Source organism: Saccostrea cucullata, unplaced genomic scaffold (assembly GCF_032062105.1).
Source record: "Saccostrea cucullata isolate Sc308-1 unplaced genomic scaffold, CSIRO_AGI_Scuc_v1 ctg4546, whole genome shotgun sequence".
NCBI classification, from domain to species: Eukaryota; Metazoa; Mollusca; class Bivalvia; order Ostreida; family Ostreidae; genus Saccostrea; species Saccostrea cuccullata.
Window position 1 is genome coordinate 41999 of NW_026937132.1, and position 18142 is coordinate 60140.

Below are 18142 nucleotides of genomic sequence, written 5' to 3' on the forward strand. Positions count from 1 at the left end.
CTGCTCTTGTATAGATTATAAAGGGACTCTATGCCACCTCATCCCACCTTTGATGTTTTGAGGTCCGTGTTTGCCTGTTCCTTTTTTGTATTGTTTTCTGGACTCTTGAATACTGTGCGTTACGAGGGTTGAACCTAAAATTCGTTGAATTTCTCTCTAAAATGTTATCATAATTTAATGAAAGAAAACAATAGGCTCATTTATAATGCATATAGAGTCATTGTGCAACAATACTGGAAAATTTCACCACGTTCCTATAATAAATAAGGTCACACGAGCTTTCTGAGAATTGATGATTGTGACATCCGGGGGAAACTTCGACATGACGTGTAGTTAAGTATGTCTGGTCACTTTAAAAGAGCACCTAACTCTCCTGTCTATTTCGCCAAGTAATTCTACAGAATGCTGCATTTTTCTTCATTTTGTCCACAATAAAAGCCCGGGTATCCTCTCGCGCTGACTTATCTTCATATTACACTCATATTTCAAAAAATACTCCACATCTTTCCATATAATGTATTAATTTCAGTAGCAATGTCAAGCACAAAACGTCAGCGATTAACGTCCATTTACGCTTAATTTGTCTAGCAGCTAGAAGGAAAAACAAACCCTCCGAAAGGCGGTCACACCTTTAATCAACCTTAATGGAAGTTCTTTTTTTTTTAAATTTCCCACGCCACTGGAAAACTAGTTGCTTAATATATTTTTCTCCTGCCTGCTTCAATAGTATACGCCTTTAAATCAAAGTGTTACCGAGATTTTCACTAAACTAAGAACTTGATCGAAATTGTACGTTGGCGAACAATTTAAAGCTAAACAATAAATCATCATCTCAAAAACTTTGTTTTCATTTATATATTTTTAAAGTGGATAAATCACATTGTCTGTACAAATTATATAAAAAGGATTCAATCGTCAACTTCCGTTACTTCTGCAGCAATATACTCTATCAACGCTCTACTCCCCGACTAAAAATTTTGAAAATTTGTATAATGAATATAATTCAAGAAACATCAATGGCCTAAAGCTGTATTAGGACCTGATAGGCTTCTTCCCTTAAACGTTAAGAAGCATTTTCTATTGACGTTTTCCTTGGAACGAAATTAAGATCAGCAGGATACACATGTAGCCTAGCTGTCAGTCGTGAAATACATTTGCGAGTTACCCTTCTTATATTTAGTATCAGACTGTGTGTATTTCTTCTGTGGGAATGATCTTTTTATGTAATTAAATTGCTTTCAACCACTTCAAGAAAGAATAATTACTTCAAATTAGGAATTTATTTACTATCTTCTAAAATCTCGTTGTAAAACACGATAAAAATTCTGAGACACACGTTAATGTAACAAAATCTTCAATTTAACAACATGATAATATTTTTTCTAAAAGCACAAATATTCCTGGGGGATTGAATTTCGTTTATTTTGTCGTTAACAATTATCAACGAAATTAAATCCCACATAAAATTCTGTATGACTATATATTGAATGGGTTTACTCTCCAAACAACGAAATTAAATGCCCACGAAACTATCTTTGATGACAAATCAACGAAATTTTATCCCCACGAAAATGTGTGTTTCTACAGTATTTTCCCTATCTAGAAGAATTAGAAAGAGAAATCCTTAGTAATGAATTTTTTAATCAAGATTTAACTGCTTGATCGTTCTTAAAATAAAGAACAATTGCTGACAAATTCAAAATTACTCAATTTTTTAGAGAAACGTTAAAAATATAAATGTTCAATTTAAGTTTTTATCTTCTCAACTATATGAAACAGCTTTACATTTATGAGTATATTTTATAGTTTTTAAAGAATCAAATAACATGTGCCTTGATAGTATATACTGTATTTTTCCCCGGATTGTTAATACATGTAATTAATTGTAACCTTGTCTCTGTAGGTTCAGAGACATTGCTAATATAGTGAAATAGGTGACATACATATATGTTTTAAATTCAAAATACAAGTAATAATGACAAATGAATTTTTCATCGTTTCTTTCATATCAATTCACAAATGCCATTTCCTTCTGTTGTGTCAGAGAACGTATATACATTGTACAATATCATTAACGAAGTATGATCAACAATAAATTAATATAACATGAAAAATTTTTACTAGAAAGTAGGTCTTAAGGATTTCTTTTTTTTTTTCTTTGTCATTAAATTAAAATAAATGTAGATGAATTAAATTTATAATTTATAATGTGTAATACCGTAAATCTGGAAATTTTTACGTCGATTTATTTTTGCGAATTTGGTTCAAAAAACTGTTCATTTATTTTTATGCTTTAAATTTTTGCGAATTGTCACTGGTGCTAAAAATAAAAATCACTGAAGATTTTCAGGTTATGTTTCAATTAATATGCCCAGTTAGAATACCACCAATATACCTGCAACGTGGCAAGATATTGCAAAATCGCTCCGAAACAATTTTGATAAAAATACAAAAGGATTTTTACTGAAAATAATTTCTAAATCAATTGTAACAAACATTTTAGAGGTTTTGTATGCCTTTTAACCTAAAGTATAATCCAAATAAAGAAAGAATTTTCTCAACGTTTGGTTTTTCTCTTACCTAAAATCTACACGCCGCGTATACATTTGGAACTTTCTAGTAAATGCACGGAGTTTGAGTTATCGCCCGTGTTTATACACGGTTAGTTAAAATGACAGTTCTCTCTTTATTGGCAAATTAATTGATGAAAATTATTAAAAAGGGGCATACCACCTCAGTGCTTGTTAAACCATTGGACGATATTGCATATAATGAGTGCAATTTACGCGCACGGGTTATTAACTTGTAGTTATATAGTAGACTAATGTAAACAGGTTTCTTTTAAAAATGACCTGTGCTTACCAACCCCTATTCACTGAGTTTTAAAAAGACACGAGAAAAAAAATTCTTCACATGTTGATTTATTTTTAAAATATTTTTGCGAATGGAATGCATGCGCAAATTTGCTAAAAATTTATCTACAGTAAAAATTTCCAGATATACGGTATGGGCATATATAATAAGTTCAATTCATGGTGCAGAATTGCATCTTTTTTTTGTCATATGTTAGCAGTCTCCCCGACTTCAAATTTCGTCCATGGTAAACATACTTAAATATTGAAAACCAAAAATTTACTCACCCTTTGAAGCAAGGAAATCGATTTCTACCTCAAAGGTGATAAGATTATTCCAAAAAGGGTTTAAAAGTACTTCATTTTCTTATATACAGTTTTCTTAATCAAACGAAGTTGGGGAAAATGGGTTTACGACTGCGAATTTGTTCATTATGGGTGTACAATTTCGCAAAACAAATATTACTTTTCAAATTCGGATACATTTCAATTCATAGGCTGTAATAGGCTGTCATACTAGCTCAGTCGCTAGAGTGATGGCCCCGTTATCAGAAGGTCTTGGGATTGAACCTCGATCATGACTGACCTAAGTTGATAGGATAGGTAGCAATACTTCCTTAAACAAGCGCTCGAGCCCTTGAAGTAAGAGTTGTGGGTCCCTAAGATGAGACCTTAACAATCAGACTTCATTGAATATCATTGAATATTGTTGTATCATTGGATACCATTGAATATCATTGAATACCATTGCATATCATTGAATATCGTTGCACATCATTGAATATTGTTGTATCATTGGATACCATTGAATATCATTGAATACCATTGCATATCATTGAATATCATTGAATATCCTTGCAAATCATTGAATATCATGGAATATTGTTGTATCATTGGATACTATTGAATATCATTGAATATTGTTGCATATCATTGAATATCGTTGAATACCATTGAACTATCAATGTACCCATTTAGTAGCAGTTATTCACTATACACTTTGTGTACATCATTGCATTGATACCTTATGTACATCATTGTACTGATACCTTGAGTACATCACTGTATTGATAATTCATTTTGACTATCAATCAATAAAGTCATGACAAAAACTGCCAATCATTGTTAATCTATTTTGTCAACATAACTGAGTCCCCGTGTCAAAGCACAAGTTGGCTCGATCAAAATCTCCAATTGCTCAATGGTCCAGAGTGCCGAGTGAGGTTAAATCTGATAATTTCATATGTATTTTATGACGTCTCTTAAATATTATGACTCTTGAAGTGGATATGAGAAACATACAGTCATATAATCAACTCAGATCTTCCCTACTTAGAATGATTATTTTAGAAAGGTTCCCGTACTTACTTAAAATTTAATAATTTTCAAAAAGAACATTTCATGTTAATTGAAAAACAAATCTTTTATTTACATGTTTCTAGTATATTCATCTGAAGATTTTGTTTTCGCCGCGTTTACATTTGGAACTTTCTAGTAAATGCACGGAGTTTGAGTTATCGCCCGTGTTTATACACGGTTAGTTAAAATGACAGTTCTCTCTTTATTGGCAAATTAATTGATGAAAATTATTAAAAAGGGGCATACCACCTCAGTGCTTGTTAAACCATCGGACGATATTGCATATAATGAGTGCAATTTACGCGCACGGGTTATTAACTTGTAGTTATATAGTAGACTAATGTAAACAGGTTTCTTTTAAAAATGACCTGTGCTTACCGACCCCTATTCACTGAGTTTTAAAAAGACACGAGAAAAAAAATTTTCTTCACATGTTGATTTATTTTTAAAATATTTTTGCGAATGGAATGCATGCGCAAATTTGCTAAAAATTTATCTACAGTAAAAATTTCCAGATATACGGTATGGGCATATATAATAAGTTCAATTCATGGTGCAGAATTGCATCTTTTTTTTGTCATATGTTAGCAGTCTCCCCGACTTCAAATTTCGTCCATGGTAAACATACTTAAATATTGAAAACCAAAAATTTACTCACCCTTTGAAGCAAGGAAATCGATTTCTACCTCAAAGGTGATAAGATTATTCCAAAAAGGGTTTAAAAGTACTTCATTTTCTTATATACAGTTTTCTTAATCAAACGAAGTTGGGGAAAATGGGTTTACGACTGCGAATTTGTTCATTATGGGTGTACAATTTCGCAAAACAAATATTACTTTTCAAATTCGGATACATTTCAATTCATAGGCTGTAATAGGCTGTCATACTAGCTCAGTCGCTAGAGTGATGGCCCCGTTATCGGAAGGTCTTGGGATTGAACCTCGATCATGACTGACCTAAGTTGATAGGATAGGTAGCAATACTTCCTTAAACAAGCGCTCGAGCCCTTGAAGTAAGAGTTGTGGGTCCCTAAGATGAGACCTTAACAATCAGACTTCATTGAATATCATTGAATATTGTTGTATCATTGGATACCATTGAATATCATTGAATACCATTGCATATCATTGAATATCGTTGCACATCATTGAATATTGTTGTATCATTGGATACCATTGAATATCATTGAATACCATTGCATATCATTGAATATCATCGAATATCCTTGCAAATCATTGAATATCATGGAATATTGTTGTATCATTGGATACCATTGAATATCATTGAATATTGTTGCATATCATTGAATATCGTTGAATACCATTGAACTATCAATGTACCCATTTAGTAGCAGTTATTCACTATACACTTTGTGTACATCATTGCATTGATACCTTATGTACATCATTGTACTGATACCTTGAGTACATCACTGTATTGATAATTCATTTTGACTATCAATCAATAAAGTCATGACAAAAACTGCCAATCATTGTTAATCTATTTTGTCAACATAACTGAGTCCCCGTGTCAAAGCACAAGTTGGCTCGATCAAAATCTCCAATTGCTCAATGGTCCAGAGTGCCGAGTGAGGTTAAATCTGATAATTTCATATGTATTTTATGACGTCTCTTAAATATTATGACTTGAAGTGGATATGAGAAACATACAGTCATATAATCAACTCAGATCTTCCCTACTTAGAATGATTATTTTAGAAAGGTTCCCGTACTTACTTAAAATTTAATAATTTTCAAAAGGAACATTTCATGTTAATTGAAAAACAAATCTTTTATTTACATGTTTCTAGTATATTCATCTTAAGATTTTGTTTTCAATATGAAAATTTTAACAAAAAGTTCTACTTAAAAAGCATTATTTTCCATTTTCATGATTAAAAATATCATTTTTATTTTCAATGAATGTTCTCCAAGAGTTTTTTTTTTAACTTTTATTTTGCAGTTTTTTTTCAGCCATAAATAGATACAAGAATACAATAAATAAATGAAAATTCCTACGACATTTTTTATCCAATCGCTTTTTTTCTAGTTCATATTATGAGATTTTAAGAATTTAACAAATGTTGTCAGTAAAAAAAAAAAGTGTTTTATTAAACAGCAAAAATATAATACCAATGTCATTTGCATTGAATGGTTGAAAGAAAAAAAAGCGAGAGTTTCTAAAGAATAATTGGTAATGTTATTAGTTAAAGACGTGCATATAAATATCAACATTAATTTTACTCATTTTGTAGATTGTTTGATTAGTAGATAGAAAAACATCGAAATAATTTGCTTTTCTCATAGATTTGAAATATTTAATGTCAAATTGATAAGTATAATCTATAAGTAAATTTTACGCGACATTTCGGAATTCCAACATACTAGTATTAGTTTAAAATATATTTTATTCATAAAAAGAAATGAATTGAACAGCAGGCATAAATGCCTGTGATCGTTCTCTCCATATTATGAGATACTAGTATTTGTCCGGCAGGTGTACTCGACGTGCTTTTCCTTTTTGTTTCAACTTAATGCACAAAATTACGTCTAAGAGTGTTTAGAGTAGCTGACACACTTTATCAGATACAAATAGAAAGGAACCTTTTTTAGATATACTAGTACTTTTTACGTCAATTGTCAACAATATCACGCCTAAGGTTTTAGGAAAAAATCAAAAAGCAACAAAAAAAATTGCAGCATCTTGCCATACTTAAAAAGCAATTTTCACTCAGAAGTGAAAGATGTATGCCAATTGTCATAGAATTTTTAATATTTTAAAAATATAATAATTATGATATTTCATTCGTCTTAATGAATATTTGAGTCCTTGTCTATATTACGAAACTTTATAAATAATTTTAAAATATTTTTTCACATATCAAAATCTTTTATTATTCTGTTATGATACATTATTATTAATTTTTAATTTATTTTATTGAAAATGCATTAACTGTTTTAAAAAACGTGACATTTTTTACATTTACATATTACCCGTCAAATCAACATAGAGTTTTGTTTTGTTTTTGTTTTTTTTAAAGATTTCATTTGGTGGTAACTTAAATCAAGAAAACTTGCGTAAACTCTAATTCATGAATAATGCTATTTAATTGTAAATTTTCAGAGTAGATTAATTTTCTATAAAAGCAATACATACAGGACATGTTTCCGCCTTAATACTTTAAGTAAATCTTTCATAATACCACACTGTTTCAGATAATTAAGCCAGAAGATCATTATGACATTAATAACATAATTAAAGTAAATTATACAGAAAATTATTAAGTTTTACAAACCGAAAGGTTACATGGACATGTTCTCGTGTCAGAATAAAAATAAATAGCTTTATTATTTAATAAGAATTATTAAATCATGACTTTTCATCTTAAAGGTCAATATTAAGAAATATGCATTCCTTCATGTGATTTCGAATCATTTTTATCTACAAATGACGGAAAACAGTAAAATTGGAAGGAAAGATGAATAAAAGTACTTTTGCACTTAAAAATTCTCGTATTTGCAAATAGGTTTTTATATATTTTGGAAATCATTATTATTGAATAGTAAAGATTCATTTCATAAATCTACAGTTTCTACATAAGTTATTTTTAATTCACAATGCACGTATGAAAGATTTTTCTTTTTTTTTGGGGGGGGGGATAAATTTCCTGAAGAATTCAAAGAAAAAGTAAATTCTACTTAAATAAATTAAAAATTTACGTAAAAAATGGAAATGTTTTAGTTCATAGTAATTTCAACTAAAATTTTACTTTTTAAACCAAGTATCATTAGTGCTTTTTAGACAGAAAATTTTTTATTACATCATTATAATTACAAAGATAGAAAAATGCTCGTTTTTTTCTATATATTTCTTGTGTGATTAATTCTTATTAAATCAATAACTGTCTCATATAATGATTTTTTTTGTTTATTTATTGACAAGTATTGGGCATTTTATGATTATAGTTAAAAAGTAATACATAGTCAATGTTTTCATACACATTAAGATTTGTACTAAAAAAACCTAAATTCATTCTGTGTGTTAAGTCTAAATACACTTTCACGGATTTAGTCATAGCTGACCTTTCGATTGATTGATTGATTGTACATTGTTTAACGTCCCTCTCGAGAATTTTTCACTTATATGGAGACGTCACCTTTGCCGGTGAAGGGCTTCAAATTTTGACCTTTACTCGGCACTCAGGACCATTCAGCAGTGGGGGATCTTTATCGTGCCAACGCCTGCCGCTGACACGGGGCCTCGGTTTTTAAGGTCTCATCCGAAGGATCTGCAACTTTCATTTCAAAATGCCGAGCGCATGGCGAAGGAACAGTTTCCACCAATTTTAACGACTAGGTCAGTCGCGGCCGAGATTCAAACTCACGACCTTCCGATCACGGAGCGAGCGCTCTACCGTCTGAGCTACCGTGAACTGTCTGACCTTTAACAAATGGTATTCAAACTCAGAAGTGGATTCAAGCCTATTAATAAGAGCACTGTATTCGAAGATCTCTAAAACATCAAAGATGGAAATAGTTGCATTAGAGGTATGAGCATCCACAACCTACTGACCAAAATCGCCGAGTGTTCCTTTTTTGAGAACACAAAAACAACCCGAAAAAAATCTGTAAATAATGGTGTGACCTAACAATTATTAATATGAGAATTTTAGCCAATCGGATGTGGGTTCACTAGGGTCTTGTCTCATAATGATATAAGATATAAAAGAAATTCTTGCTTTTAAATAAAGAAAATTAACTCAAAAAATGCTCCCTCTTCCTTGTGAAATTCCAAGCGGCGACAGAGAGAAAAAGAGAATGAATATTTTTATAATAGTCTTTTTAAATTCACATCGTAGTATAAATTTTGTATTCTTAGGTTATTATATGATAATAAACTGATTTAGCTCGAAGGAAATTTAACAAATCTAGAAAAAACTGTGTTTGGTTTTTTTGTCAAGTTGACTAGAGCGAGAGATAGAATAATCTTAGTTTTATTCGTCAGTAGTAACTAGCTTATACGATGGATAACGAATGTTATTAAATTAATGTTGAAAGTATGTTATTAAACGTTGAATGCGAGAGGAAAAGAGATAAAAGAATGACATGTTTAACGACTTGTGAAATGTATGTGTCCGGATACACAAAAGCTGTCTTTTTATTAGCTGTTGATGTAATATGACAGAGTTTATGTGAAGTTGATTTCTACTGAGATTTGTTAAATCTCAGTTATTTTCGTTTTACATATTCACAGATTCAATGAATGAGAGAATTTCGCAGAAAATACAATTAAATGATAAAATACTTAACTTCATAATTTGTTTCGTTGTCTCTGAAAACAAGCTTTATAAATGTATAACTAAAGTTTACTATGGGATTTTGATCAACAAAGACTCCAACATAGGGATAAATCAAAATATTTTAAAGTCGCCAAAAACCTCTTTGATTAACCTCCAAAGCTCGAATCTTTCTGATATCTTAAACTTTTTCTGTTTGTCACACTGAGAGCAAAGTAATTCGGTTTCATTGTACTTAACTTTTTGTACTATGATTTTAAACTTAACAGCAAGATCAAAGTGAAACAAAGATCAAAGTAAAAAGAGTATGTTTATTACATTTATCTTAAAATGTAAATGTATTTTCTGTACTCCTGCAAATAGAAAGTACAAAAAATTGGTCAGAACACTTTAACGACGGCGTCTGTTTTGTTTTAATAACGCCTCCTTAAAATCACATCAGACCGTTATTTTTTACGGTGAACAGGGTTACTGACCACATCTTAAGATAAACATGATAACATGGTGAAATATTGACGACATTAAATACCAGCAAGAGACCATATTTCGTGCTTTAAACAAAACTACACTTAAAAGAGGTAACAGTAAAAAAGAGTATATTCGTGTTATTCTCGATTGGCCTCTTTTTCAGTGAAAACCATTAAAATTAATCAAGGTATTGCTTGCCTACTTGGAATGATTTTTTAAAAACTAATGAGCATATCGATTATTTTTTTCAAAAGTTAACAAGTGAGAAATGCAAAAAAAAAATAAAGAGAAAGTTTTCCGCTGCATGACCTGCTCAGTTGTCTATTAAGAATATAAACAGATTAACCCCTGTCAGTGGTGATATTAGATAGTACTCCTGTATTATACATACACTTTGCGTTCTCAGAATATGGAGATTTGTGCTCCTGTTAAAGAACTCACTGGGTATAATGAACTTGATCTAGTAGATGAGAATTTAACTATGAAATAATAATATAATGTATATAGTCATTCTGTTTAATTATTGTCTTTATGTGCATTTTATTTCAACTCTGTTTTCACAACCTACCATGTTTAATGTTTTACAAAAACGTAACCGTATTGCACCATTTGTCCAACAATTAAGTATTTATGAAAATAATTTTTAAAATTAAGTCTGAACAATGTTTAGTTTTCTATGAATACATTCAAGCAGATCGGTAAACAAATAGAAAATCGGAATGGCAGAGAGAGGGAAGTTTTTTTTTTGCTTAATGTGAGGGAGGATCGGATTTTTAGAGAGAAAGATGACAGTTAATCTTGTTAATAACATCTTGAATTTCATGGTCTTTTTTCGTAAAAAAATTATCATGTATTTGGAAATTAATAAATGGGAACGAGTTATAGTGCAAACTTACATAATTATTGAGCGGAAAAATATGAATATATTTTTAATGCAATAGCTGCTACGTATATACCTTTTCCAACGACCATAAAAAAGCATTTATTTCAGCCATATTTCAGCCAAACACAACAAAGTAAACAATGTCTTCTTTGTAATTTTAAATATGAAATGCATATTATAATGTCATGAAGTAGACATAAATTCTATACTGCAGACAATGATGATACCAGTCTATACACTACCCACGGTCAGGCTGCTTCCAAATTCCGACAGAAAGCGAAAGAAGCGGTACTTACCAAACAAAAAAAAATTTTTTTATTCACAAACTATTTCTGGGAAGCTGAAACGAAAGATATGAAAAATCATATTATTATAACAGGTTTACCAGGCAGTGGAAAAAGAAAATTTTTAAGGAAAGGCGCTGAGAGTTTAAGGAAAAAATTGCAATTTGACAAATAGGCATATATTAAAGAGCAAAGTTCGCAGCATTTTTAAGGCTGAAATTAGAAGGCGGGGTCTAATGTATACGGGAAAGTTTACTGTGACGTCACACTAAAATATGACTTTTATGTATTCCTCATAATACCAGAAAATGAAATAATTTGCAACTTTAAACTGCAAAACTGGATCACTGATCTCGATGAACTTGTCAATCATGACGTCATTTTGGTAAAAATGACGTAATTCATGTGCTGTGAGAGGCAGATTGAGTAATTTTTTAACAAAGAAAATGCGTTTTATTATTAAACAGAATGTTATTTACAGGTGTTAAAAAGGCTTTTAATACCAATGTATATTCTTTGTTCAGTGCGATTATTCATTCACTAACGGGCGAATGTATTTAGATAATTTTGTCATGTTTTTATGTTCAGGTTAGGTATGTTTTCCATCGAGGTGCCTCATTAAATCGTTCTTTCCCAGGGACATACACTAAATAAATCTTAACCATTTTTTAAAATATAAATAAAGGATATGTTCCTTAACTTGAAAAGTGCTGCTGCTTTCTTTAAATCGAGAGGGTGACTTTATAAGTACACAACCTATTTTGTAAAAGTCAAACATATTTCGACATTGGCCTATTTACTTCAAATTTTAACTATTAAAACGCGAATTCTATTCAAAGCAGCAGCACTTTCCAGGAGGTACAAAGTATACAGAAACAATTAATAGCTTGAATTATTAATTTCAAATAGGGTATACCCTTGCAATATTAAAATTTGTTAATGACCTACATTCAGTACACGTACTATGCCTTCACAAGTGACTGTCCATCGATGGGACCAAACATCATACAGTGCAGAGTAGGTTATACAATGCTAATTCCATAAGTATTTAGGTTTTGTGATTATAAAACAGCTGAATAAAAATAAATTAAATTTTAAAAACAATACCCGTTTTTGCATTTCTATTTTCCGTTGATTTCTCATAGTAGGCCTTAACAGTGCTGCGTTTTTCTCATTTGAATTACAAAGGCAAACAGATCATTGTAATAGATGGGCAATTTAACCAAATATCTTTTGATAAACAGGTGGAAATGTTTCTTACCGAAATTGTGAAATTTGCTCAATGTACTTCAGTCTTTAGTGGGATCATTGTTGTCTTTCAGAAAGAAATTTAAATTTTTTTTATGAATCAGAACAAAATTCATTATCTTTAAAAAAAATTAAAATCATTGACATCAGTTGTGATGAGGTACCATATGCTTTAAACGATGATGAGAGAAAAAGAATGTTAAAATCCTGTGGTGTTGTACAAGGGAAAAATCAAGATGAATTAATACAAGGATCGCAAAAACTTCCTTCCTTTCCAAGATGTTGTAAGGAACTATTTCTATCTCCTAGAAAATATCTTGATAATTTTCAAAACATTTCAATTGAAGTGCTTAAAAATCACTTCCAGTCTATGATATTAGCCTGCAAAGTTGTTCTTTGTGGTACTGCTATAAAAGACGACGGGCTATCACACATTGATATACAACCAACATCAGAATTCACGAAATTCTTCAAATCTATAATTACACAACTAGATGAACCGTTTGAAACGATTTCTAGGCAAATCCTAAATGATATAGCAAAAGCTTTTGAGGGAGTATACTTGTCCTATAAGTGCAATAGATATATATTCATTAATCATCTGTATCTGAAGCTGTTCACAGAATGCTGTTCACCAAAAATAAGTGGAGATATATTGATCTCATTAATCATCTGTATCTGAAGCTGTTCACAGAATGCTGTTCACCAAAAATAAGTGGAGATATATTGAGAAGTATTCTGTTTCTAGACTTTGTGTCTTATCAAGTGACGTCTGTTACAAATCAGAATTAAAAGGTCTTTTTTAAACTGGATGCTAAAACGCCTTGCTAAAGAACTGAAGAACCAAGCGACTGAGAATTTATTGACTGTATTATGGAATCTTATTTCTTGGATAGAACCGGAGGAGTAGGCAGCAGCTGAGGACATTTGTGCAATAGTTCTTGAACTGGATTGGATAGCACAGGAATTTTTTTTTAAACTGATGCCAAAGGAAAGGTGCAAGAAGTTTCTATCTAAGATGTTGATTATTTTCCCATGTCTAAAGTATAATAGGACTAGTCGAAGTTGGGGTTTCAGTAGTGTGCAAGAAAGTGCTTATGAAAATTTGTTTGACTTGAGCAAGTTATGCTCTTGCTTATATGAGTTATACATGTCTTATCGATCTAGTTATTCATATTGGGGTTTGTATTTTTTTTTCTTGAAATTTCGTCGAAATGGGGCATCTTAAAAGACATACAAAGAATTGCTTAAGATCCCCCTATTATGTATTGTATATTGTTTAACGTCCCTCTTGAGAATTTTTCACTCATATGGAACCCCCTATTATGAATCAGAATACTAAATATTTGCAAGTGATATTTTGCCTTGCGGTATACGGCTATCAAGTTGCAAAAGATCGACGAGCCTCGAGAAAATGTGTAAAAAGGAAAGGAAAAAGGTTGAAAACGTGTTGACAAACGATTATTTACGCTTATTAAATTCATATACACTTGAACATTCTTCTGACGTGTTCAATGATACTTGAAGAGAAAAAGGAAAAATGGTACATAAGGTGTGCCATTTTATTTGGTTCTGCGAAATGGCGAAAGAGGATATGTATAGAACTTTTTAATAGAAAAATATTCTCTGCAAAAATCATTGAAGAAGAAATTAAGAACTTACACATTAATTGTTTTAGTGACATGTATACAATTTCCTACGCATATTGTGGATACATATTTAAAGGGGGTGAGAAAGGTCAAAGGGGTATCAATACTATTGTAATAATTGTATCTGAAACAAAAACAAACCCTCTATACAGTATACATTCAGATATTGCTGGTCTTGTTATATTGAGAGAAGAAAATGAGGTAAATGGAGAGGCTAAAGACGTTTTATTATATGAATCAAAAAAGATCTCGACACCCTTCACTAAGTTCAAAAGCTTTGGATGATTTATTTCAAAATCACAGCAACATAACCTTACTCAATATGTCTGGTGTACGATCGAGTGGTTTCGAAACTTCAAAATGTACAATTGAAAGAACAAACTGCGTCGTTATACATTGTCAAGTAAAGGGATTCATTCCATTTGGCGAAATGTCCTTTCCAAAGGTTATTGAAGGACATACTGTAGATGTACGTGAAGCAACATGTAAGTTTGCATTGGATCCATTACGCATTGGAATGAAAATAGCGAATCATAACAGAAATGGGTTTGGTACTCTTGGTGGATTTATTGATTCTACTGGCACTTTCAATAAAGTATTTCTAACTTGTGCTCACGTTGTATGTCCGATTGCTACTTTGTTGCAAGCTGATTTTACCATAGAAACGGGGAGACAAGAAGAACGTGTATTTGATGGAACAGATGGCAATGAAAATGGCCCTGTTGGCGTTGTTGAAAAGGTATCCTTCCAACTAAATGATCTAAGCAAAGTGAGTGTTGATGCTGCCTTGGTTGGTATCATTAATCGTGATCCAGTGGATGGAAAATTAGCTGAAGTGTATAAAAGAGAGCAAATATACGTTGCAGGTACTGTGGAATCATTTTTATTCGTGGGAGTCAATGTTCGTGGGAAGCCAAAAATTTCCGGGTTTGTGGGGACGTAACTTCGTTCATAACAAGTTATATTTCTAATTTTTAATGAAAATAACACAATTTTTTTTGTACATACGTACGTTCGTGGGGATGTAAATTCGAGGGTCAGGGTAACCCACGAAAGCCACGAACATTGGTCCCCCACGAACAATGATGATTCCACAGTATTCCTTTATCATAAATCCCACTAGCTTTACAAAAATATCAATTAAACGAAATTTTATTTGACTTTTCTCATACTGATTGTTAGGCCATAATTTACACATTGAGTTGTGCATGGATTTTGTTCTTCGATTTAACAATCATGACAAGGAGCACACAGCTGGGGAGCACACGGCGGGTGTGACCGGTTGTCAGGGGATACTCACTCCTCCATGACACCTAATCCCACCTCTGATGTTTTTGAGGTCCTATTTGTAATGTTTAATTGACTTTTTACTTCGAATGCTGTTGTTATTACCTCATATTCCAGTAATCTACCAATTATTTCTGTACTCTCCATGCCTATAGGAATCGCCACTAAATTATTATTTTTATGTTCATTAAAGCTGAACATGATTAGTAAAAAGAATGTGTCTGCCATTTTAGTTCCCGAGCCTCGCTACTCTACAGACCCCTATAAATAGGGCGTGAGTTGGTCACTGTTCAGTGTAATCAGTCAACACCGGTTTAGACGGACATATGCTAAACAGGATTCGGTAGCAAGCATAATAACGTAATACTTCGTCTAATGCAGGAAAGTAAGATACCAAATAAATTTACAATTATAGTCGAATAACTCAGTGCAGTATACAACAACACAGATAAACGTTACTGCAATAAAATGTAAACAAAGGTAATGCAAGATAACCAGCACGAACACAGGTCGGTATTCCACGCCAATACTCTTGACAATAAAGCAGTCGGGTGTAACGAAAGCGACGAGTATACCCTAGTATTGATGTATCGTAGATAATGCTATCGAAAATTTACGAGTCGTGTTCAGCTTCAAAGTCGATTTTTGTCACCAATGAACATTATAGAGCTTACTATGCAAAAGGGCGAAAACAAAAAAAACACTTGGCTTAAATACCCCTGTATACAGTATTTCAAAGTATCGATATTATTCATCCACACCCCATCCTATCCCTTAATCTACATCTAATACGAAGTTGCAGTATCATATTAAACGCGTAAGAAAACAATAGTGTCATTTTGCATTAATGAGATCTATGAAACCTTTTTACTTTTAGTTATAACTTAATAGATGTTGCAGAGATAAATAAAGACAAGATAGGTTAAGACTCCTTTTTGATTGATTGATTGATTAATTGATTGAATATTGTTTAACGTCCCTCTCGAGAATTTTGCACTCATCTGGAGACGCCACCCAGTGAAGAGCTGCAGATTTTGACCTATACTGAACACTAAAGGAAATTGAGCATGGAGGGATCTTTTTCGTGCCAGCACCTACTGCAACGCAGGACTTTGGTATATACGGTCTAATCCGAAGGACCAGTCTCCACGTCCCACAATGGGATTCAAACCCTCGACGTAAGAATCAACTCCTACTTCGCGACTCTAAAGCAGACCCTATAACCATAACCACTGCGCCACGCGGGCGACGACTCATTTTTGGCCCCTAGTTTCGATCGAGTGTCTTTAAGAATTATGCAATAGCTTATCTATGGAAACCTTTTGTTATTCCAGCCACCGAATTAATATTGGTTCTGAGATATGGGGTATACAGAGGTCACAGGAAGGTAAGAAAACATAGAGCACAAGCTTGCCTATTAACTAAATTTATATGCATCCTGTGTATGGAAGTCTCAAATTATGACAAGCTTGTACTCTGTGTTTCCCAATGTGAAAAAGTATATCAAACTTGGTAACGAAATTCTACGTGAATAGAGTAAATTCGGAAAAATGCCCTACCTCTACAACCAACTTTGGCCTACATGTAAGCTTTGACTCAGAATTAGTTGGTTTTAAAACCCGAACCTCATTTTAAGTTCTTTACTACAAACTTTCATAGTTTTCATGTGTTAAGATTTTTACATCAAATGAGGCGCCAGACTTGGCCGTGATCATACGTTGCACTCTGTAATAAAATACTCGAATACATTACTTTCCCTTTCAGGTTTTTCGGAGACCACTCTACCGGAATTTAAACATGGTGAAATCGAGACTATATCTGATGATAATTTTAGAAATGATGTCATCAAAGTAGGAGCTAAAACAGGACTCACCATTGAATCCTTGAAGTACGAAAACTCATGTGCAAGACTTGTTCATCATGATTTAAGACTTGGAAACAACATCATGCGTACTTTTTGCAACCAGTATGAAATAAGTCCAAGAACCGATTCTTCTTTACCGTCAGAAACAAAACAACTCTTTATAGATGAGAGTGACTCCGAAGCATTGGTATTTATCGTTAAAAATAACAATCCTGCCTTGTTAAAGTGCAGAGGAATGACCGTTGCATTTACTTTCGTACAAGATAGTATCCAAAAAAATTAAGAAATAAAGAAAAAGTATATATTCTGTAAATCATTATATTTATATTGTAAACATTGAATTCAGAAAATGTTGAGAACACGTCATTTAGAAAATATATATATGAGTATGTGTTGAAAGGATGCTAACCAAAAAAAAAGTAGAAAAGTAGAAAGTATTTAAAGATCTTTTCTGTAATTATATCTTTTGAAGTAAAGAACACAATTGTCACATTTTTATGCTTAATACGTTTTGCAATATGCAGAATATCTCTTATTAATGAGACCTTGGCTTTAAAATTAATACAAGGAAAAAAAATGATTAACGAAACTTGAACATTTTCTTTTGTGTAAAAAAAACCTGATGTAATTTTTTTGTAAACGTTATGTAAATTGCACTATTAAAAAAGCATTAATTATAATAAAATAATTCTACGTTAATGGGACGTTGTTATTAACAGAAAAAAGATTCCATTGGATTATTCTGTTTGTGCTGTAAGGTTGAGAAAGATAACTACAAGCTTTTCTTTGATTGATTGTATGTTGTTTATCGTCCATATTATAACAAAAATTGCACTAAAATAGTTGTGTATTTTCAAAGAGATAAAACAGATGCAAGCTCTAAAGATAAAAGTAAATAAAGATGCTGACCACTAGGAGTTGAACTTTAAACGTGGACGGTTCCAAGAAATGT

The 18142-nt window shown here is 31.9% G+C and overlaps 1 protein-coding gene across 1 annotated transcript; it reads left to right on the forward strand.

The window, feature by feature from the left end:
- The first annotated feature begins 13913 nt into the window (after positions 1 to 13913).
- On the forward strand, positions 13914 to 17473 carry LOC134247415 (uncharacterized). Its single transcript, XM_062729791.1, has 2 exons — positions 13914 to 14905; positions 17091 to 17473. The coding sequence occupies exons 1-2, from the start codon at positions 14245 to 14247 to the stop codon at positions 17471 to 17473; spliced, it is 1044 nt and encodes a 347-aa protein (XP_062585775.1). The 5' UTR covers positions 13914 to 14244.
- The last annotated feature ends 669 nt before the right edge of the window (positions 17474 to 18142 follow it).